This window comes from Ctenopharyngodon idella, chromosome 3 (genome assembly GCF_019924925.1).
Source record: "Ctenopharyngodon idella isolate HZGC_01 chromosome 3, HZGC01, whole genome shotgun sequence".
In the NCBI taxonomy this organism is placed as follows: Eukaryota; Metazoa; Chordata; class Actinopteri; order Cypriniformes; family Xenocyprididae; genus Ctenopharyngodon; species Ctenopharyngodon idella.
The window spans coordinates 34,757,725-34,781,471 of NC_067222.1; the positions used below are offsets into that span (position 1 = coordinate 34,757,725).

The 23,747-nt window shown below is 35.6% G+C and overlaps 1 protein-coding gene across 4 annotated transcripts in view; it reads right to left on the reverse strand.

The window, feature by feature from the left end:
- The window catches only part of svilc (supervillin c), a 31,820-nt gene that overhangs the window by 4,490 nt on the left and 3,583 nt on the right, over positions 1-23,747 (reverse strand). The window contains exons 2-22 of one of the 4 annotated variants that reach the window (XM_051886819.1): positions 18,398-18,916; positions 17,480-17,644; positions 15,357-15,533; positions 13,520-13,554; positions 11,820-11,881; positions 9,564-9,712; positions 9,162-9,390; positions 7,789-8,321; positions 6,696-6,783; positions 6,434-6,481; positions 6,142-6,210; positions 5,787-5,843; positions 5,156-5,364; positions 4,915-5,069; positions 4,633-4,734; positions 3,883-4,019; positions 3,428-3,575; positions 3,190-3,329; positions 2,867-3,042; positions 2,327-2,477; positions 1,648-1,951 (exon numbers count right to left, since the gene is read on the reverse strand). In XM_051886819.1, coding sequence (XP_051742779.1) covers positions 1,648-1,951; positions 2,327-2,477; positions 2,867-3,042; positions 3,190-3,329; positions 3,428-3,575; positions 3,883-4,019; positions 4,633-4,734; positions 4,915-5,069; positions 5,156-5,364; positions 5,787-5,843; positions 6,142-6,210; positions 6,434-6,481; positions 6,696-6,783; positions 7,789-8,321; positions 9,162-9,390; positions 9,564-9,712; positions 11,820-11,881; positions 13,520-13,554; positions 15,357-15,533; positions 17,480-17,644; positions 18,398-18,708 — 3,445 coding nt within the window. In that variant the 5' untranslated portion in view covers positions 18,709-18,916. Of the gene's footprint in view, positions 1-1,647; positions 1,952-2,326; positions 2,478-2,866; positions 3,043-3,189; positions 3,330-3,427; positions 3,576-3,882; positions 4,020-4,632; positions 4,735-4,914; positions 5,070-5,155; positions 5,365-5,768; positions 5,844-6,141; positions 6,211-6,433; positions 6,482-6,695; positions 6,784-7,788; positions 8,322-9,161; positions 9,391-9,563; positions 9,713-11,819; positions 11,882-13,519; positions 13,555-15,356; positions 15,534-17,479; positions 17,645-18,397; positions 18,917-23,747 lie in introns of all 4 variants that reach the window. The other 3 variants (XM_051886818.1, XM_051886820.1, XM_051886821.1) reach the window with 3 other exon arrangements.

Genomic DNA, 23,747 nt, shown 5'->3' on the forward strand with positions numbered 1-23,747 from the left:
TGCATGAGCGAGGTTTAAGCAGAATAAACATTTGGAGAAGTCCTGCATATTTCACCAGAGAAGTCTGTCATTTTCACCGGATGGTCCAGTTATGACATTTCAGTTGAATATTGCGAGATCAAGACATAAAAAATGAAACATGTGCAACATATGCAAGATTTATAACATGCGTATAGAAAATAAAGTGAATTTTCATTTCATGCCGACTTAAATACAACCCGAATTCCGGAAAAGTTGAGATGTTTTTTAAATTTGAATAAATTAAAAACTAAAAGACTTTCAAAATCACATGAGCCAATATTTTATTCACAATAGAACATAGATAACATAAATGTTTCAAGGGAGAAATTTTACACTTTTATCTACTAAATGAGCTCATTTCAAATTTGATGCCTGCTACAGGTCTCAAAAAAGTTGGCACGGGGGCAACAAATGGCTGAAAAAGCAATACATTTTGAAAAGATTCAGCTCGGAGAACATCTAGCAACTAATTAAGTTAATTGATATCAGGTCTGTAACATGATTAGCTATAAAAGGCATGTCTTAGAGAAGCAGAGTCTCTCAGAAGTAAAGATGGGCAGAGGCTCTCCAATCTGTGAAAGAGTGCATAAAAAGATTGTGGAAAACAATGTTCCTCAACGTCAAATTGCAAAGGCTTTGCAAATCTCATCATCTACAGTGCATAACATCATCGAAAGATTCAGAGAAACTGGAGAAATCTCTGTGCATAAGGGACAAGGCCGAAGACCTTTATTGGATGCCCGTGGTTTTCGGGCCCTCAGACGACACTGCATCACTCATCGGCATGATTGTGTCAATGACATTACTAAATGGGCCCAGGAGTACTTCCAGAAACCACTGTCGGTAAACACAATCCTGCAGATGCCAACTAAAGCTCTATCATGCAAAAAGGAAGCCATATGTGAACATGGTCCAAAAGCGCCGTTGTGTCCTGTGGGCCAAGGCTCATTTAAAATGGACTGTTTCAAAGTGGAAAAGTGTTCTATGGTCAGACGAGTCCAAATTTGACATTCTTGTTGGAAATCACGGACGCCGTGTCCTCCGGGCTAAAGAGGAGGGAGACCTTCCAGCGTGTTATCGGTGTTCAGTTCAAAAGCCAGCATCTCTGATGGTATGGGGGTGCATAAGTGCATACGGTATGGGCAGCTTGCATGTTTTGGAAGGCACTATAAATGCTGAAAGGTGTATATAAAGGTTTTAGAGCAACATTAAAAGAAAAATACGTCACAGACGACCACGAACTCTTCAGCAGCTGGAAACCTATATCAGGCAAGAATGGGACCAAATTCCAACAGCAAAACTCTAGAAACTCATAACCTCGATGCCCAGACATCTTCAAACTGTTTTGAAAAGAAGAGGAGATGCTACACCATGGTAAACATGCCCCCGTGCCAACTATTTTGAGACCTGTAGCAGGCATCAAATTTGAAATGAGCTCATTTTATGCATAAAATTGTAAAAATTTCTCTGTTTAAACATTTGTTATGTTATCTATGTTCTATTGTGAATAAAATATTGGCTCATGTGATTTGAAAGTCTTTTAGTTTTCATTTTATTCAAATTTAAAAAATGTTCCAACATTTATGGAATTCGGGTTGTAAAAGATATATAAATGCAATAACTCACCTAATGCTGTGAAGCTGTACGCCCAGCGTGTAGCGTATGTGCTGCCCTCATTAAACTGTCCCAAGCTCTCTGGGGCGACTTCACACTCCTCACCCTCTGAAATAAGCCATGTTTTCACTGAAAGTGTGCATAACTCCGCCTGCCGACCATCACTCAGAGTGACCATGTCTCGTCCCCTTCGTACATCCACACCATCCAGAACGATTTGTGATACCCCTAAGAGACAGACTCCACCGAAGAGAGCTCTGGCATCACATGACCACTGCTCAGCTGACACTGGCTGAGGAGATATGAGTGAGGGGGTCTGTAGAAAAGACGGAAAACATTATCAAGCTAGAAAGAGAGCAAATAAAATGATTTAAAAGTGAAAACTGACCACTAGAGGGCTGTAATAATACTGTATAAAAAAGAAGATCTGAAACTGTTTCAACTAAGTGTCGGTTCACACAGAACGCTTTTTTCAATTCTGCTGGACCACTTTTCCATTGTTTTTATATGTAAACACATGCTAGACAGAAGTGTTTGACTGTTGGGCTCGCATCTTGTGTCTTTTGCAGGATGCCGTGCATTGTGAAAAATGCGTTCAGTGTGAATGGCCCCTAAGAATGATGGAAGTCATAGGTATAAAAGAGGAACCTATGTTTGTTATAATAACATATATGTATATAAGCCTCCTCACCTGCACCTCCTCTTGTATGAAAGGTTCGATGTGATTTTTGTTCACTTTTGTCTGCTCAAATGAGTTGGCAAACTTCTCTTTGAACAGTACCGTCTCATTTTGGTCAAACACACGGCCAAAAAGTGCCCAGTCTGGCCGTCCAATTCCCTGCCTGAACACATAAACAAGTATATGTTTGTGAATACAAGCGATATGCTTAGATTTCTCTTTCTGCTTGTATCCAAAAATTCAATTTATTTTTATTCCTTAAGTGGAACAAAAAAAAAACCTTATAATAGTATTAATATAATTGTTATATATATATTTTACATCATTTATACTTTCATACAAACTTACGTTGTTCGTGCAGCTTAAGTGCTGCTGTCATTAAAACAAAGGAGACAGAGCAAATACTGAGAAATTCTGATATTCAAGTTGTTATACTGATAATATAATTTGTATTCATTAAAAGGAATGCAAAACAGAAGCAATCTCACTAGTGGACTTTTGGACCCTACTGTAGCTGAATATATGAAGAATCTCCCATTACAGTGAACATACTTGTGAATGTGGGTACTGCCACCAGAGGGATCCAGAGGGTTGATCCTGCAGTTGCTGTAGTCGTACGCTCCATCCCAAACCTGCTGAGCCAGCTGAAGGGCCAGTTTCCTCTCGCTGGGGCCGACGTCTTTCCCATGCCACAAATAGAGCTCGCTGCCGAAGTCAAACAGCAGAGTCTGAAACAGAAAAAAAGCACTGTCAATAATTTTTACTAAAACACCCTAAATGCAGTTTTGTCATATGTAATCACAAGCAGTTAAACAAAACTGCATATAAAGTGCATGCCATTTATTCTTTAATAGTATATGGCTTGAGATCAGGACCTGAGAGGAGTTTAGTAGATTGAGGTGTGGTACGGCAGCCCAGCACTGCTCATGGGGGCTGAGTCTGTCCCCCTGCAGCCTATAAATACAGTTTGACTCTGATATGGCTCTCTCATAGTGCTCATCATCATCTGCACTGTCTGGACATGCAAAGAAAAATGCCCACATAAACATACAAATGTAATTTGAGCAGTTTTGGGAAATAAAAGTGTTGTAATGTTTACAGTACAGCTCTTGCCTTTATACTGGGTCTGTCCCCCGAGAAGGTTCCAGAACTCTGCTGCCTGCAGGCTGTCTGTATTTACACCTTCATCCAGGTGAACGACGCCTGTTGCTTGACAACCCAGATCCCTCTGGGTCACAATCAACGAGGCCATTTCAGACGCCTAGAACACAGCATTAGTCAACATCCAGGAAATAAATCCCAAAAACTGACACCAAAACACTTCAAATTGTTCAGAAATGCATCTTAATTAAATGTAATATTGGAGACTCATCTGAGCTAAATAATAATAAATTAATATTTAATTAAAATGTATTTTTAATTTTAATTTATTACAATTATTTTTATAAAATAAAATGTATTAATAAATAACAATCTACCCAAGTACTTCACATTTTATTCTACAACAAAAATGTGAAAATTCTTGCACTGGCTTAAACACTGATGGTAACACTGTGAACTGATGGTACCTTTTCTCTCTCGATGGTGTTGGAGAGTTTGCCAGTCCAGAGGAAGCAGTGTGAGGGCGTGACCAGCAGAAAGCAGTCGCCACTGTTAAGAGAGCGTGACACCGGCTCTACCAAGCGCACCTGCACCTGCCTCCATCCTGGATAAACAGACACATGCATAGACTACACTACCTACATTGCTCTCGCAAGAGGATCTTATGGAAATTCCAAGCATGGAAACTTGAAAAATCAAGTGTGCATCCAAGACTACAACAAACAATGTAGAATTTTACATTGCCACTTCAGTTCAGGGTACAATTGATATATATATATAATGTTATAAAAGATTGCTATTTCAAATAAATGCTGTTCTTTTGAACTTTCTATTCATCAAAGGATCCTGAAAAATATCTCAAAAATAATAAGCAGCACTGTTTTCAAAATTGATTAAAAAAAAAAATAATAATAATAAAAATGTTTCTTGAGCAGCAAATCATCATATTAGACTGATTTCTGAAGGATCATGTGACACTGAAGACTGGAGTAATTCAGTTTTGCATCACAGAAAAAATGACATTTTAAGATATCTTAACATAGAAAAAAGATTATTTTAAATTGTAATAATATTTCACAGTACTGCTGTTTCACTGCATTTTTGATCAAATAAATGCAGCCTTAGCGAAAAGATTTCTTTTAAAAACATTAAAAAATCTAGTGTAAATGTATAATCTTCTGAAGAACATTAGATGAATATTAGATACATTATCATACCTTTAACCTGGATGAGCATGAGTTTGTTGTATGGCACTGTGGGTCTGCTCACTTTTCCAGAGGAAGTGACATCAGCTGAGGTGCAGTTAGAATTTTTCAAAGCTTTAGGGAAAATAAAGAGATAAAAATACATAAATTGTGATTGAAGGAAGTGTGATGATGCTAAATATGTATGATTAATCATGATAAAATATTTTAATCATCTGACTCTAAAAAATGACAACACTGGCTAACAAGTACAAGTCCAGGATGTAAGATAAAAGTAAAATTTTCATTTTAAACCTGTATTATTCTCCAATTCGCTATTTTCCTCAGGCTGCATGAAATCCTGCTGGATATCCTCTCGAGCAGCGAGAGCACGTAATGGATTCCTCGAACCCTGAGTCCTGCGGGATGGCCGTACTGAGCGCCTGTGTTCGGCTACAGCTGAGCTCAAACTAAACACACACACACAGAAAGAGAGAGTATTAACCCTGTATCTAATCACAAACATTGAAAAATCCCTTACAGACGCTGGCTTTACATTGGCGTGTTGGTCTGACAGAGAGTGCTGAGGTCCGACTCTGTGTCTCCTCCAGTGGTAGGACACGCTGGCAGTGAGCAGGGTTCAGAGGTCATGACCTCTTTAGCCATCTCAGTACCAAACATCCGACTCTCTTGGACTTCATTGGTGCAAATGGTTTGTGTCTCTGTAAAGATGGGTTTGGAGGAGTCTTCCTCTTCACAGCTTGCCTGAAATAACAGAAAAACTGAATTAGTTGATATTCTAATATCTCATATCATATTTCAATGTGACAGCAAAGCTGAATTTTCAGCATCATTACTCCAGTCTTCAGTGTCACATGATCCTTCAGTAATCACTCTAATATGATGATTTGATGCTCAAGAAACATTTCTAATTATTATCAATGTTGAAAACAGTTGTGCTGCTAAACATTTTTTATGGAAACCGTGATACTATTTTTTCAGGATTCTTTGATAAATAGAATTTTTTAAAGAACAGCATTTATTTGAAATATTATCTTTTGTAACAATGTTACAACAGTCTTTACTGTCACTTTTGATCAATTTAATGTGTCCTTGCTAAAAAAAAAAAAAATCTTTTAAACAGTAGTGTATGAATATCTTAAAACTACCTTGACTCTCCCCGTCACCTGTGTTTGGGTTTGAGTGGTTGTGGAAACCTCTTGAGCTTCATAAGACAGACTCCTCTAGAGAGGGAGAAAGAAAGATGATGAGAAGAATATAATAATGGCAAATTTCTAGTTCTGCTGGTCGAAGTTAAATCAAATTTTTGACATGCCATTATCGACAGTAAAGTGTGGAAAGTGCGTCGCTAAAACGTTTTCTATGGACAAAACAAAGTGGATCTTAAAAGGACAAGGCAGGCAAATGAACACATTCAGGACACACTATACTGGAAAACAAAAACAAATTTTTTGTTGAAAAGCACATGCTTAGAGCAATAACAGTGTATAGACACGTTTATCACATTAATGAAATTCTCACCTCATTGAAAAACATCACATATTGAGTTGTGGTGCTTGAACGAGAGTATACAGAGGAAAACACCGGCTCCTGAGAGGAGAGGAGAGGAGAGGAGAGGGTGATTGACTAATGATATCTCATTCACTCCCACACACATACAACAATATATGGCCAGTCAAATCGAATGAACACAGAGAGACAATGACTAATGAAATCTCACTTTTTAACACATAAAGTAATAAGCAATGATATGATCATTTAGTCAGTTAAAGAACTGAAACACGTCCTGTATAAACTCACATAGCATTCTTACCCAGCATTGAGTTTGGGGAGTAGATTCAGCTGTACTGACAGTCTCATCCTACAGGGGGCAGTGTGGAAACCAGGGAGAAGAAAGACTTTTGAGGAAACTTTTTCTATGTATGCTAGCATACATTTGGCCACAAACACACATGCTGATGTATTTATTTACACACAGAAACAAATAAACCTCCTAGTCAATATCCCCTGGTTAAATATGCTTTGATATTTCAGGTCTCTGTAAAAACACATTGAAATTAGCATCTCATACACACCTGTGGCCCACTGTTTAGACTGATATTGCAGCTTTCCTTTGCACTCTGCTTCTCCTCTTCTTCTTCACTTACTCTTGAGTCTGTCAGCCTGTGAAAGAAAAGACTTTCTCAGTTAATAGGGGCCAAACACTGATGAATTTTGTCAAAAACATACAATATCACACCCAATCCATCTTATTTTTTTTTTTTACCTTATTAAACAATTTTTTGTGAATGTGGTCAGCTCAAGAATAATTTATGCAATTTTATATTATTAATTTGAAAGAATTAAAAGAATCATAAAAGCAGTTTTATGTTTTTCCTTGTATTGTTTAAATGGATGAGGTTGATACAGGATTTAGAAAGTAATTAATAATTAGTAATGTGATGTGATACTTTTTTGAAAGAGTAATTAGTACAGTAATCTAATTACACTGTTGAAGATGTAATTAGTAGCTAGTAATTAATTAGTTTTTTAGAGTAACTTGCTCAAAATATATTTCACAAATGTCCACCAATATATATATATATATATATATATATATATATATTACCAAACCACAAAATTTTGAGGTTGGTAAGATTTTTTTAATGTTTTTGAAAGAAGTCACTTATGCTCACTAAGGCTACATATGATCATAAGGCTATATTTGATCAAAAATACAGTAAAACAGTAGTATTGTGAAATATTATTACAATTTAAAATAACTGTTTTCTATTTAAATATATTTTAATATGTAATTTATTCCTGTAATGTCAAAGCTGAATTTTCAGCATCACTACTCCAGTCTTCAGTGTCACATGATCCTTCAGAAATCAGAAGAATATGCTGATTTGATGCTCAAGAAACATTATTATTATTATCAATGTTGAAAACAGTTGTGCTGCTTAATATTTTTGTGGAAACCCTGATAAAAAAAAAAAATAAAAAAAAATTCAGGACTATTTGATGAATATATAGTTAAAAAAAAACACATTTATTTGAAATAGAGATCATTTGTAACATTATAAATAGTATAGTAAATAGTAAGTATTAAGTCTTACTGACCCAAACTGAAAGGTGGTGTATATCTGACAACAAACACAAAGAGCAAGAGAGTGAAAGGGAGAGAACCTGTCAGTGATGGCTGATTCTCTGCTCTGTTCTGTGATCTGGAGGTCCTCTGATAGGGATGGACATTCCTCAGGCTTTGGAGCAGATCTCCGTGTTCTGCCGGAGGACGTAGTGGCTTCCTTCCTTGCCCTCTGTCTCCAGGGAGCGCTGGAGAGACAATCTGGAGACGGATCCACAGTTGACATATGTCTCTCCTCTGTCACTTCCCTCTCTCTCCTCTCTCCCCCATTCTTCTCCAGGCCGTGTCCATTCAGGTCATCCCTATCTCTGGTTCCACTCCTCCAAACCACTCCCTCCGAAGAGCTCTTTTTCAAGATGCCTTTAATTTGCACTGCATTCTGGGAGTTGCTGTCTGCTGTAGGCTTCAGATGGGGTGATGAGGTGAGTTCGGAGGAGGAACCCCACTCCTGTGAAGAGCTCAGCCCAGAGAGACGCACCTCACTGGGCTTCAGATTGATGGAATCAGCCTGCTGTCGGTCTGTGAGGTGAGGCGCCAGATGAAGACGAGGAAGCTGAACAGGCCCTTTCTGAAGCTAAAGTGAAAGAAAGGCTTATAAACATCTCTAAAAAAAACCTGAGCTGGTACTCTAGAAGTTAGTTACAAAATTTAAAAATCCCCTGTAGGAAAAAAGCGCTAGTGTTTTCTACTTTATTTTCCAGTAGAAAATAACTAAACTTTCTTCATTTCACTTTTAGAAAATATATTTTGAATGAAATGTATTACTTTTCACCCTGTTTTAAACATTAAGCTTAAAAAATGACAACAGGGTAAAAAACAACTAAAGAATAATAATGAAAATATGATACTGGAAAAAAGTCCAAAATGCTGAAAAACAAACCAACTATCAGATGTTCCAAGTTTCTGAAAAATAATAAAAAATCATGAACATAAAATAAAAAGAAAGTGCTGTTTTTCGAGTGTTTGTTTGCTGTGACAGCTATGCTATGCTAAAATAATAGTTTTTATTTTTAAAAAATTTATTTTGAATTAAATTCTTGAATTAAATTTTTCACCTTGTTTTAATCATAACACTTACTAAACTTTGAAACATTTAAGCTTCAAACAAAAAAAAACTTTATTTTATAATAATATTATTATTAAAATAAAACTTTATTTTATTTATTTATTTATTTATTTATTTGTTGATGGCTGGCACCAACCAGCATAAACCAACATGGAAATTAATCAGTCTTTTTTTAAATTTTTTTTTTTTTTTTATCATAGTCACTAGATCTGAAGCTGATGCACACTGAATAAAACAATGTGCTGACTGGACAGATTTAACAGTTACTCCACAAGTGGCAAATAGAGATGATGCCTAGTAATCACAGGCATGCAGACCAATATGTTCATGCACACTAAATATACTTACCAAATTGACCTCATCCACAGTGATGGGCTGTGTACGGTAGCGTGCACCCTTCTGTCTGCGTCTCTCAGAGGCCTCTAGAGGGCTGCCGTCTCTCACGGGACTCCCCACAGCACCCATTATGGGCTGAGACAGTTTGTTAAAGAGAGCCAGTTTCTCACTCATAGACAGTTTAGTGCCAGCATCATCCTCCACCTCTGCCTCAGGCTCACCTGCCTCACCTGACTGAGGACTGAAGGAGGAAGAATAGACCGTAAATAAGGTCATTCACTTTACCAAATACGCTGTTTGTTTTTAACCTCAGAATTACTTCTTAAAGTTGCTGTAAGCATAGATAGAGATTTTAAGATACATGTATTGTTAAGATGCAAGAAATGAGCATATTGATAAGGAAGTCCTGCCCACCTCGCTGCCATCACTGTTTCCTCAAAGGTGATTGGCTGAGTGAGTGCTCGAGGATCTTTGTTACGGCGAACTCTGCGCTCATGGAAACTATTACTGGAGCGAGGTTTGAGGAATGAGGACGCCTCGGGTGAAGCTGTCTTCTCCAACTCCTGATAGCAAAATAACAATGTAATAAAAATTATTAAATGGTGAAATTAAAAGATGAGAGAGAGAGAGAGAGAGAGAGAGAGAGAGAGAGTGGCAAATGTATATAATTTACCTAGAGATGCAGTTGTTCCAAAAAATGCAATTCTGATAAGTAAGATTTTTATTTTAATACTTTTATTAAGGAACGAAGCATTCAATTAAACAAAAGTGACAATAGGGCATCTAAAATGTTACAAAATATTTATATTTGAAAATAAATGCTGTTCTTTTGAACTTTGATGATAATAATAAATGTTTCTTGAGCAGCAAATCATCATATCAGAATGATTTTCTGAAGGATCATGTGACACTGAAGACTGGAGTAATGATGCTGAAAATTCAGCTTTGCATCACAGGAATAAATTACATTTTAAAATATATTTATTTAGAAAACAGTTATTTGCGGTAAATTGTAATAATATTTCACAGTATTAATGTTTTTATTGTATTTTTTTATCAAATATATGCAGCCTTGATAAACTTCTTTTAAAGGGATAGTTCACCCAAAAATGTGACAAATTTGTTATCATTTACTCATCCTCAAGTTGTTCTAAACTTGTATGAGTTTCTTTCTTCTGTTGAACACAAGTGAAGATATTTTAAAGAATGTTGGTCATCAAACAGTTGATGGAAGCCATTAACTTCCATAGTAGGAAAGGATAAAAAAATAGTATAAGAGGTCAACGGTTGCCGTCAATGTCTGGTTACCAACATTCTTCAAAATATCTTCTTTTGTGCTCAACTGAAGAAAGAAATTCATACAAGTTTAGAACAACTTGAGGGTGAGTAAATGATGACTGAATTTTCATTTTTGGGTGAACTATCCCTTTAAAAACATTAAAAAAAATCTTTCTGACCCCAAAATTATAATGGTTTTGTGAACGGTATAGTGTAATTTGAAAAATATAAATGTGTCAATTCAAAACATAACTTTAACTGCGTATAGAAACTTAATTACTTTAAATTCCTTTTTATTTAAACAAATATTTCATGCTTTACCAAATCCGTTTGATTTTCTTTCTTCCATGGAACGAAACAGGAGATTTTTTGTAGAATGTTCACGCTGCTCTTTTCCATACAATGAAAGTGAATACTGACTAGGGGCCATCAAACTAAAAAAAATGACCATAAAAGTGCTGGTCCATTCAACTCGTTTATGTGACAAGATTTCAGTCAAATAACATTTATTTTGGCATATACTTTGAATACTATAATACTGTATGCTGTGTGAAGTCATGTCAGCCCATATTTAGTCACAATTCTCTTTCATTGTACATAAAAGAATTTTTTGTGAAAATTTACTTGTGTGTTCCACGGAAGAATGAATATCATTCGTCACATCAACATGTGAGTGAGTTAATGACATAACTGTTGTCGTTAGGAGAACAATCCCTGTATTTTCTGTATCGCCAAGAAATTTCAACGACAATGCAATTTTCTAATGTCTCTGTCTGTGAAGTGGGTCAGTGGCAGAATGAATAAAATACAGCGCTGACAGTCTGGGTAAGGAAGTCACAGTAACAAATGAAACCCAGTGGGTCATGCTGTAACCAAACACTCACAGGTGTCTTATTACCACCTACGACCCAAACACAAAGCATAAGAACAGAGAGGAAAAAACATACTGGAGCAGAAAGAGAGTGAGAAAGATTACGCCAACATTATTATACCTATAGTAAAATAAATGGCAGTGCATTCAAAATTAATTTTCAAATGTTTCCTATCAGCATCACGTTTCATAAATTTACTGTATCCTTAAATTCTAGAAGATTAAAAACGCCTTTCTATGTGAGAATGTGTTCTGTGTGTGTAATTTCTGACAAATGAGAAAAGAAAAACATAAAGGTCATAAATGTGCGAAATACTAAAACATGAAAAGTTGTATTTTATGGTAATGGATACAGTAATTATAATTAGCTTCTATTAAAAACAGTAAATTGGGAAGTCCCCAAAAGGGTAAATATATACAAGGTGTGTGTGTGTCTGTGTTTTCCATCCATGGCAATGACCTTTTTCTATTCAGGCTGCAGCAGTTGCTAAAGAGATACGGTGGGCTCTTGTTTCACCTACTTTAAACAGAGACATCTTGGCAGCTACACTCATCTTGGCTCTGTCATCTGTCTTTACATCCACTGCAAGAAAAAATAGCATGCACAACATTACAAGGGGAAAAGTATCTCCATGTCACACACATGCATTTTAATGCAATAGAAATGCCACGGTAATCAAAACTGACACAGCATAACAGACTGCATTACTCATAATGCCGTACAATGTGAACTGAGTGAACAGATCCTGCTGATTCACACTACACACACACACACACACACACACACACACACACACATGCGTATCTAATTGAGGACATAACATACTGTTTTACATAGCTAAGTATCTGTAATTCAAACCCTACCGCTAATTTTGCTTTTTCAGAACGATTTTTGCAATTAAGGATGTCATTATAAAACGTTTTTGTCAGATTTAGCTTAGTCCTGGGGACTAATTAATTTGTCCACAAACTATAGCTATACGCATTTGATTTACCTTAGATCATAATGGTGAAATTTCTGTGTGAGATCACTAAATGACTAACAAACATATCATACATATTCTCTCACACACTCATAAGCCTATTACTCTGTGTTTGGCCAAATGCACAAACAGTCTGGCAGATGTATTCTTCACCTGTGCTTACTTCTCTTGAATGGCAGATTTATGGGTGATCTCAAACACACACACACACACACACACACACATTGGGTTTCCATGTTTTATGGGGACTTTCCATAGACATAATGATTTTTATATTCTATCCCCTAAACCTAACACACACATCGTCCCTCCTTTTGTCTCTTAGGGCATGTTAAGTATTATACTAAATGTGTTTTTAAGGAATTAGATTATGTGAGTGTCACTTACTGTCCTAAAAAGCATGGCTTATATTTATAACTCTTTAAGCTTTCTCTAATACAGCATCGTAAGATTTATCGTCTCACCACCAGTAATAAAACAGAGGTCATCATAACTGTTTATGACAGTATCCACTTACTCAGAATATATGCATGTGTAAAAGTGTGTAAGAGTGTGTTTATGTTTTAGTTTACTATGGTATCATGCACATTTCTGTTACACAAACAGTTTCACTTTTATGAGTTGTTTTATAATAAATCTTGCAATACTATAAAAATGTAATTTTTTATAGGCATTGCGTTGCACTGGTTCTATGTAGTGGAAGTGTTTCAAAACTCCATACAAGCCCATACACTACCGTTTACAGGTTTAGGGTAAGTAAGATTTTTTTTTAATTGATTAATACTTTTATTTAGCAAGGATGCATTAAATTGATCAGAGGTGACAGTAAAGACTTTTACCTTGTTACAAAATATTTCTATTTCAAATAAATGTTCTTTTAAACTCTTGAGCAGCAAATCAGCATATTATTATGATCATGTGACACTGAAGACTGGAGTAATGATGCTGAAAATCTTTCTGACCCCAAACTGTTGAACGGTATGAATTTCATAAAAATCAAAAATACTTCAATATCATCTTTGTTTCAATCAATTCAGCTTGTCACAATAATGTCTACTCAATTCAGAGTTTCAACTAAATTTTTTCATTTGTAATTAAATTCAACGCTGTTGAAAATGTGCAATTAGCTTCTCACTTGCAGGTTTCAACGTTTTACTTAAAAGGCAGCAAATTACTTAATGTTCCATTTTAGTTGATTAACATTTGTACTGCGTATAATTGGTAGGTTAAGCACTTACTTTGCGATGTGTCCTGATTTTCGTCATCCATTGTTCTGTGAAATAAAGAACTTTATGAGAAGTCTTAAAGTAACAGGAAGGACCACAAAATCAAACTCACATTCAACCACTCACTCAGTCTTTCTCATGCAAAGTAAGTGATACAAATACATGTACATGTTATGCAGAAAAAAATGAGATGACTTCACACCAGATCTGCTTTAACAAGCCTCTCCCGCACTACGGGCATTGTGACAAACTCAGACACATCTGTGCAGGTTATATGCATGACATAATGCTATCTATTAAAACTGTGAACTCTTACACACACCCTGTTTGATGATCCTATCAAGCACATGGGATACATGCTGAACTCATTTCCTGACTCAAAGGAAAGGACTGTGCTGACTTATGATATCTGGCATCTGTTAATGTATTCCAGGTATTTATGATTTTGAAAGGTACAACACTACTAAAAAGCAATTTTTGATTTTACTCTCAAATGACTAAATATCAACGAACACACACATCACTTTCCTAAACATTTATTTGTGGTTATGCATTAATTTTCCTGATCTAATAATGTTTAAACCTAGTTTTTAATAATTGTAAAATATATTAAGTGAAAGACAGTGCTTAATATTACTTAAAATGTAAATATATATATATCTTGATCTCAAAATACAGTAAAAACAGTAATATTATGAAATATTATTACAATTTAAAATATCTGTTTTCGATTGCCTTAAACAGTGTGTCTACTTATACCAAGTGCAAACAGCCCACCTTGTTGGCAGAGGCTATTTACACTAACCCGCCCATGGTTATCTGATTGAGCTGGACAAATTAACAAAAGAAATCCTGCGTGGAGAGTATGATGAGTACCGTTAGCTTTTGACCCGAGTTCCAATCCGCCTTTTACCAAACTTATGCTTCTCCCTTTTCCCATCGCATATCAGCTTGGAGTACCATTTATTTTAAATAAAAATATATATATATGGATATATATATATGGAAATAAAGTTTTATAGTGGGAATCAAGTATTTAACAGGTAGGGTTAGGAGTATAGGAGTAGGTGTAAGGGAGGTAATGTCAAGTAGCAGCATCCATTTATGATTTTAATATAGTCATATACACTGAATATGTTGTTATGATTGCATACTGTTTTATAATATAATACATTATTACACTGAGGCAAATAGCATGTTCCACTATTTGCACAAAGTATAAATAGCATCTAACAAATATTTATACTTATACTACAAAGAAAATACTTCTATTTTTACTTAAGTGTAAATATTCCTGTGATGGCAAGCATCATACTCCAGTCTCCAGTGTCACATGATCCTTTAGAAATCATTCTAATATGATGATTTGATGCTCAAGATTATTATCAATGTAGAAAACAATTGTGCTGCTTAATATTCAATACTTAATAGTAGACTTATAGACCTACCGTCTGCTTAATAGTAGAAACTGTGATACATTTTTTTTAGGATTCTTTGATGAATAAAGTTTAAAAGATCAGCATTTATTTGAAATAGAAATCTTTTGTAAGTGTAAATGTATTTGCTGTCACTTTTGATGTGAATAAAAGCATTAATTTCTTTAAAAAAAAATATTGACCCTATACTTCTGAACAGTAGTGTACATATGCATAGTGTGTATATATATATATAGAGAGAGAGAGAGAGAGAGAGAGAGCATGTGCATGTATGGCATTTATGAATGTTTTTTGTCACATGAAAAAAGGTTAATGACAATCATAACACCCAACTAAGTTAGTGTGTCTAGGTAGTAAGCAACTGCTGTAAGCACACTGCAGGCTTGTGTGGAGATCAAAGACAGTCTCCATACCCACAGCTCTCCTTTATCTCGCAAGCCGTGATGGGCTGAGTACGGAAACGTTCACTGTTTTTGCGGTTCCCTGCAGGATCCCCTGGCATGTATCGACGGGTACGCCGACGACTTCCCTCGGCACCTGGTTGAACCGCTAGGTCAAGAGTCAAGGCCACCACGCCACCATCAGTGGCTCTGATGTTTGAGTACACAGACCAGAACAGATGGTGGAGAGGAAGAATGTGTGTTTGTGAGGGAAACAGAAACAGAGAAAGAAGGACTGAGTCAAAGGAAAAGATTAGAAAAGGACACTACTACTTCTCACAGCACACTGAAGATGGTAGAATGTTAGACAGCATCAATCACACTGTCACTATGGTGCCAATTAGCATTGTGTTAGCACCACAAAATGTGCACAGAATACAATTAATTACATAAAGAGATAAATGAACCCTAAAACTGACCATTTAAAATGCAAGGGCACAGATCCAGCCAACAATGAGTAGCTAAAACACTGTTAAGCACATTAGAAACTTACTTTTAAAAAACTTCTTTTATCACATTTAAAACTTTTTAAAAGCTTTTTAAATGTGTTTGAAAGTTTTTAAAATGGTGTGACTCCTAGATGTGTGGATGAATTACATTTATTAATTGCTGCTAAGAACTATATTTACTATGCAATGATATAAGAAAATACTTCTATTTTCACTTAGTGTAAATATTCCTGTGATGTGTAGCATCATTACTCCAGTCTTCAGTGTCACATGATCCTTCAGAAATCATTCTGATATGATGATTTGATGCTCAAGAAACCTTTCTTAATATAACATTTCTTAATATTATCAATGTTGAAAACAGTTGTGCAGTTTAATATTATTGTGAAACTGTGATATATTTTTATGATACTTTAATGAATAGAAAGTTTAAAATAACAGCATTTATTTGAAATAGAAATATTTTGTAACGTTATAAATGTCTTTACTTACTTTTGATCAATTTAATGCATACTTGCTGAATAAAAAGTAGTAATTTCTTTAAAAGAAAAATCGCATGACCACAAATTTTTGAATGATAGTGTATATACATTATAAGAATATATATCATATATTTAAAAAAAATAGCTTTTATTAGGCTGTTGTGAATATGAAAATGTGTATCTAAGTGTATTTTTTGTAGCAAATTAGAAATAAGTGGATACTTAAAGGTACACTATAACTTTTTTATTCAAAATTAACAAAATGTAAATAACAAGTCAATACTTGTCTTACCCTGTTTCACTATGGTAAGCTTATTATAAGTATTTATATTTTAGACCTAGCAGGATGGTGTTCGCCAGAAATTACACATTTCTTGTCATATCTGTAAACAGAGAAATATTACTTTGACGTGCGTATGGTCTGAGAGTGGCAGAGTTTAGTCAAAACAATCAGGAAAGTTTGACATGAAGCACGCTAAATTGCAAACCTCCAGAGAATCAAATGTTGTAAAAAAAAACACAGAATAGAGGAGAGTCTCCTGGCAAAAAGAGAATGCGACAGAGCTCGTAATAAAACAAGAATCAACATTGGCTTGGCTTTTCGGAGATGGAGAGAACTGAGGGATTTGAAATGTTGTAAAAGCGACGCAGAGATGGTGTTTTTATTACTCAACGGAGGAGTAAGGAATTTTTTTGAACAGATAAACTACCATATGTAGCTCTCTAACAAAGTTGATTGTAAAGCATTATCTATTGTGAAGGGTCATTTGCTGTGCTGGAATTTATTTTCAAGGAAGTACCGTGTCTGTTAATGGGTAAAGCTACAGCAACATCTTCAGCTGGTCGGCTTGAGATCCTTTTTTATCTAAACTGATTATATCTTTTAAGCCTTATAGCTTTATTAGCAGTAGGACAACCTTATTCATCCACACAGTCACGCAGATCCGAAGCACAGCCAAAACAATGTTGTACCGCAAAATGCATGCAGTTTTGTTTTTTAACTGCTAGAGGGCCAAAAGTTACATAGTGTACCTTTAATGAAATATCATTATTATGCAGAATAGTGGTGTTAGAGTAGCGATGGCCAGATAAATGAAAATGTTTGCCTGTGGCAATACAAACAGAATGAAGCAGTAAATGAACACACACACTGAGGTGTCCCTACACTCTATTAGACGGAGATGCGCTCGAGGTTTGCTGTAGAAGAGCGCTCTTCAGCTGGTCTACTGATACATGAGTTTGTAACTGGGGTGTGTCAGGGGTTGAGGGCAAATGGGAGTCTGGAGTGTTTTCCCCATCCACTGTACCAGACGATCCCAACAAACATTCCCTGGAGAGGGTTATGGAGAGAGGCAGAAGACTTCAACTACAGAGAAGAACTGGAGGAAATAAAGTGTGCAAGGCAGAGACATGCACAGGAGGGATGGCGCAGATATAGAGAATGATGAAAGTGTAGCCTGAAAAATTAAAACACTCAAAAAATATTTAAGACTAAACTGAAGATTTATTTATTTGAATTGCACAAAATTTTCATCCATTTGGATTACAGAACTTTTACAAAGAAACTAATAAACTGAATGCGATTCATGTCAGTCATGCATAAATGAAACAGGTAAGAACAGATTTGTGCTGATTCTAAGCATTTGTGCATTTTGAAAATAAACATTTAAATAAAATAAAATACAAATAGATGCAAATAGTTAATAATAAACTATGCCATGATTTTGAGTGCAGACATCTTGCTTGTTTCTTACCTATTTCATTTATGCATGACTGACAAATATGCAACACATTCAGTTTATTTGCTTGTTTATGTTATAAAATTGTGTAAATCAAATGGAAGGAAAATTTAATATGTAATTTAAATATATAAACCTTAAATTTGGGTCTTTTTTTGTACAGGGAAATTTAGTAGAAATTTTATTTTGTGAGGATTAGAATATATAAAAAGCTCGAAAGTCCTGCATGATCTGAGGATTTTTCTCCCTCATAATATGTAATGCCCACTTTATGTCCACAATAAACCCAGGAATGTGTTTTAAGAAAGTAATTAGGATGAATTTTGAGCCTCAGGAAAGCTCACCTGTTTTGGTGTGTGTTCTCTCCACTGGCATTCACCTTACATCCATTGGAGATCATTGCAGGAACAGGTCGATCTTCGAGTTGTGTTCGTCCATTCCTCCCCATCCCTCCATTCATTCCTCCTGAAACAGACTTATCCACATAAGTAGAGTCACGGACACCGCGTCCTTCCCTCTCTCTTCTCGACCACTTAGATGGAAGCTCCTCTTCCTGGCTGCCGTAACGTTCAGCCAGCTCTCGCCGTCTCTCTGCTTTGTAGCGAGCTATCCGCTCAGCTCTGGACTCCTGGGCTACATTTTCCATTTTGTCCATATCATCAACTCCTGTTTTGTCACTTTGGATGTTTGAAGCAGGCAGAATAATTCCTGGTGTATGATCAAGATGACACCTCAGTTTGGAAAACAAGGGTGAAGTCACAACTGAAGAAATGTTTGATTAATCAGAAGCTCAAATTACAGCAGGTTCCTCTAATATTATTTTTGTGTACCATCCTGATTACTTCCCCGAGGACATGGCACTGCTGAAAAGTAAATGAAAGAATTCTTGGTTAAAACAGACATATTCATCCGCTCGACATACAGAGGTGTCAGACATCTGTAGATAAATGGAAGGACGGGAAAATACTTTAATTCAACAATCAACACCCATACATTTAGACTGTTTAATTATTATTTCTACCTGCAAACCTGCAAAATTAGCATTTACCTTTCCTATTTATCAGTGTAAGTAAGTACTCCATGACCTGCTTTATTAAGCTTCTGCATTTGGGAAACTCCTCTTGCAGTGACACTCTACACCTCTGAAGTGCAGCTCAACTCAGCAGTCTTTTTTGGGCAAGCCATTCATCAGACAAGCTGATCCATCTACACTAACACAGATGTATTTTAGTAGGCCTATATTTTAGTCTCAGCAGGATCATTATTATTGGCATACTCCGACACATTTAAGCAAATAACACAAGCCAAACAGTAATGCAATAACAATTGCCAAACACACAAAAATTATTCCTACTTAAAAAAAAAAAAAAAAAGCTTAGACCAGCTTAAATTCCAAGATTATTGTGCTGTAAGTATGGGCAATACTGCATAAAAGATTAAACTGAATAATGCTTGTTTATTGTTTATCAGATGTTTTCATTTTGAAAGCTTTTAAAGGGTTAGTTCACCCAAAAATGAAAATTCTGTCATTAATTACTCACCCTCATGTCGTTCTGCACCATTAAGACCTCTAAGATATTTTTTAATAAAATCCGATGGCTCAGTGAGGACTCCATTGGCAACAAGATAATTAACACTTTCAGATGCCCAGAAAGCTACTAAAGACATATTTAAAACAGTTCATGTGACTACAGTGGTTCAATCTTAATATTATGAAGTGATGAGAATACTTTTTGTGCACCAAGAAAACAAAATAACGACTTTATTCAACAATATCTAGTGATGGGTGATTTCAAAACACTGCTTCATGAAGCTTCGAAGCTTTACGAATCTTTTGTTTTGAATCAGTGGTTCGGAGCCTGTATCAAACTGCCAAAGTCACGTGAACCACTGAAATTTTGAAATGTTTCGAAACACTTATGACGTAACGAAGCCTCGTTTACTGAAATCATGTGACTTTGGCAGTTTGATACACGCTCCGAACCACTGATTCGAAACAAAAGATTCGTAAAGCTTTGAAGCTTCATAAGCAGTGTTTTGAAATCACCCCTCACTAGATATTGTTGAATAAAGTCATTATTTTGTTGTTTTTTTTGTCGCACAAAAAGTATTCTCGTCGCTTTATAACATTAAGGTTGAACCACTGTAGTCACATGAACTGTTTTAAATACGTCTTTAGTAGCTTTCTGGGCATCTGAAAGTGTTAATTATATTGCTGTCAATGCAGGCCTCACTGAGCCATCGGATTTTATCAAAAATATCTTAATTTGTGTTCTGAAGATGGTTTTATGGGTGTGGAACGGCATGATGGTGAGTAATTAATGACAGAATTTTCATTTTTGGGTGAACTAACCCTTTAATAGCTCCAAAAATATACTAACACTGTATTCATCAAGGCTGCATTCATTTGATCAAAAATACAGTAAAAACAGTAATATTGTAAAATATTATTACAATTGAAAAGGACGGTTTTCTATCTTAATCTATTTTAAAATGTAATTTATTCCTGTGATGTCAAAGCTGAATTTTCAGCATCATTATTCCAGTTTTCAGTGTCACATGATCCTTCAGAAATCATTCTAATATGATGATTTGCTGATCAGGAAACATTTCTTATTATTATCAATGTTGAAAAAAGTTGTGCTGCTTAATATTTTCGTGGAAACCTTGATATATTTTTTTCAGGATTCTCTTATGAATAGAAAGCAACATTTATTTGAAACAGAATTTTGTTGTATCAATGTAATATTCTTTATTGTCACTTTTGATCAATTTAATGTCCTTTATGAATAAAAGTATTAATTTAAAAATATATATATATTTTAAAAGAGCACTCCTGCTAATTATCTTTTTGGATTTTTGCTGTTTGTTTTACTCTATTGGATAGTGTTGATGATTCAGTACTATCTGTCAAATAGATGTTGATGGTCAGAGAAGCATGTTTTAAAGGAAAACTCAGTTTAGAAATTAGTATTATTGTTTATTTTTATGCTTCAATGCATCATTTCTGAACAATAACATGAGGAACCTGAAGAACAAGTGGAGCTAATGCACCTGGTGTGAATACAGACTGTAAGCCATAATCTTGTTAGTCACACTCTGCTGTAATGCATGAAATTACCCAAACAGGACTGGTCAGAACAGGCCTTCCTAAATTATCATTCATGACTCTACATATGTGGTTACCTAGTCACCAAGCTGCCATAACAACACAAACACAGCTTTACTCATAAATAAATAATGACATCATCATCTTATCGCCCATATACAACATGGACCTGGCATGTGGTTGATGGTCAACCCATGGGAGCCCTCCAAGAGAGCTGCATTTAAAGAGGAGCTATGAGTGTGTGTGTGTGTGTGTGTGTGTGTGTGTGTGTGTGTGTGTGTGTGTGTGTGTGTGTGTGTGTGTGTGTGTGTGTGTTTGTAGGGGGGTCCTCTTCTCCTAAATAAGCAAACTGTAAGCATCAGCATTCTGCCAGATCCGCTCACAACTGAAACACAATAGCCTCAATATAACAACAGAGCAAAGATCCAGCAGTACTACAGCACAGAGAGGGGTTCAACTTCACTCAGTGAGCCTTATATGGTGTTTCAGGAGCCCAAAGCAGAGTCTGAGCTCTCAAATCTACATCAATAGTTTAATGAAGAATCACAATTTCCATGATGAAAATAGTTCTTTGAGGAACTTACAAAATGGACCTAAGTTCCTCCAAGAACTCTAAATACTGTCATATGTTAATACTGGAAATTACAGGTTGATATATTTAACTCTGTGACATCACAAAGTTCAAAGAACTTTAATTCAACAAGTCAATTCTGCAATTCAAGACCGCATCATTTAGGGATCCTCCGACTGTCATTTTGGTACAACTAAACAGCTGGCCTACATATAAATGCAGATAAATAATATACAAGTCAGTAATTCTAATGCTATTTTGCCACACACACACACACACACACACACATATATTTTATATATAATATATATATATATAAAGGCTAATATTAGTTTAAACCTCTTAACAGACTTTTAATGCAATACTGAACCAGATCTTCAGCAACAATATCCTCTCTATAGGGAGCATGAGAGTCAGGTCTCATCTGAGAGTGACTTTCCTGAGAGATTTAACAAGCTTAGCCATGTCACGACCCCTGATAAGAGTCTCAAATCAGGAGAGCACACAGTACAGTATGTGACAAAATCAAAATGTGTATGCTGATTTTAAACATCTAAATAAATATTTATAAATCTATTAATATTTTTGTAAAACATAATAAAAAATATTTGAATGTGCATGTAGCAACATCTGTGTTGTCAACTATTTAACTTACCAAAACAAAACAAAAAATTCTAAGTGGTTATAAAAGTGCAATAAACTTATCACTGCAGGCTGTCAGTTTGGCACCACTTTGATTTTACTTAAAACTTACATTTTATATATTTTTGTGTGCGTAATATAACAGTGTCCTTTTTGATGACACCAAAAACCTACACAGCATCCAGCAGTAAGCAACAAAACAAGGTGGCTACACTAGAGACATTATGATGACAGAGTCAGAGAGACAGAGCGAGTCACGTGAGAGAGGGAGTTTGAGGATACGGGATGGAAAGGCGCTGTAGTAGCTGGCTGACGTTTGGGATCAGTTAGACTCATCAGTCCTTAATCCAGTAACTCTATCTGACATGGACATGTGCTGAGCACAGACATACGCAAACAAACACACACACACATAGACGGCAGCATTCACGATTCACTAGTTATGTCTGAGGTATTCACAGCGCACGCCACTTATCTTGCTTAACAGCCGTTGGATTAATTGTACTACAGCTAGCTTATGGCAGGTGTGTTTTCTTGTTTTCTTGTGGCTAATTCACAACAATCCAACTGCATTAAGATTAAGTCTCATATAAGCTTGTGCCAGGAAAAACAGGTAATACAAGATGCATTTGAGATACACCAATTAAATAGTTTATTAATCACCAAAGGGTTTGTACTCATGTTGAAAAGAGAAACAGGAGCAGGTGAAATGCATTCAGTATGGTACACATCTTCAGATGTGCTTTAAATTATTTATTTATTCTGGTTTTTGACACAATAATTAATCAGACAAAAATATATAATAATAATACTAAAAATAATGGTTTCAATTTTGTTTAATATTGTTATTGTTATTATTAATAACAATAATGGTTGCTATTTTGTTTTGGGCTGCTGTCTAACTTAAAGTCAGCATGAAACAGAAGGTTGAGTGAAACGGCTTCTCGAACAAGAAAAAATGTAGGGCAGGAATTGTGTCAACCAGGGAATAGATTGTATCGTTGGATGGTTGTGGTTTGCTATTGCTGTGATGTCATGTGAGTGGCAGGTTGTCCCGCCCTCATGCCAGTAAACATGTCATCACAGAAGAAGAGATGTCGCTGCAAGAGGGAGGGGAAGTTATTTATGATGACATATAATGACGTGCACAGATAATTAATTTATAATAAATACTGCAATATTCCATAAAAAATAAGAATGGTCAATTTTGATTTCTTGGTGACTTTAGGCTTAAAGGGGTGGTTGATTATGATTTCACTTTTTTTAACTTTAGTTAGTGTGTAATGTTGCTGTTAGAGCATAAACAACATCTGCAAAGTGACGACGCTCAAAGTTCAATGCAAAGGGAGATATTTTCTTTTACAGAAATCAC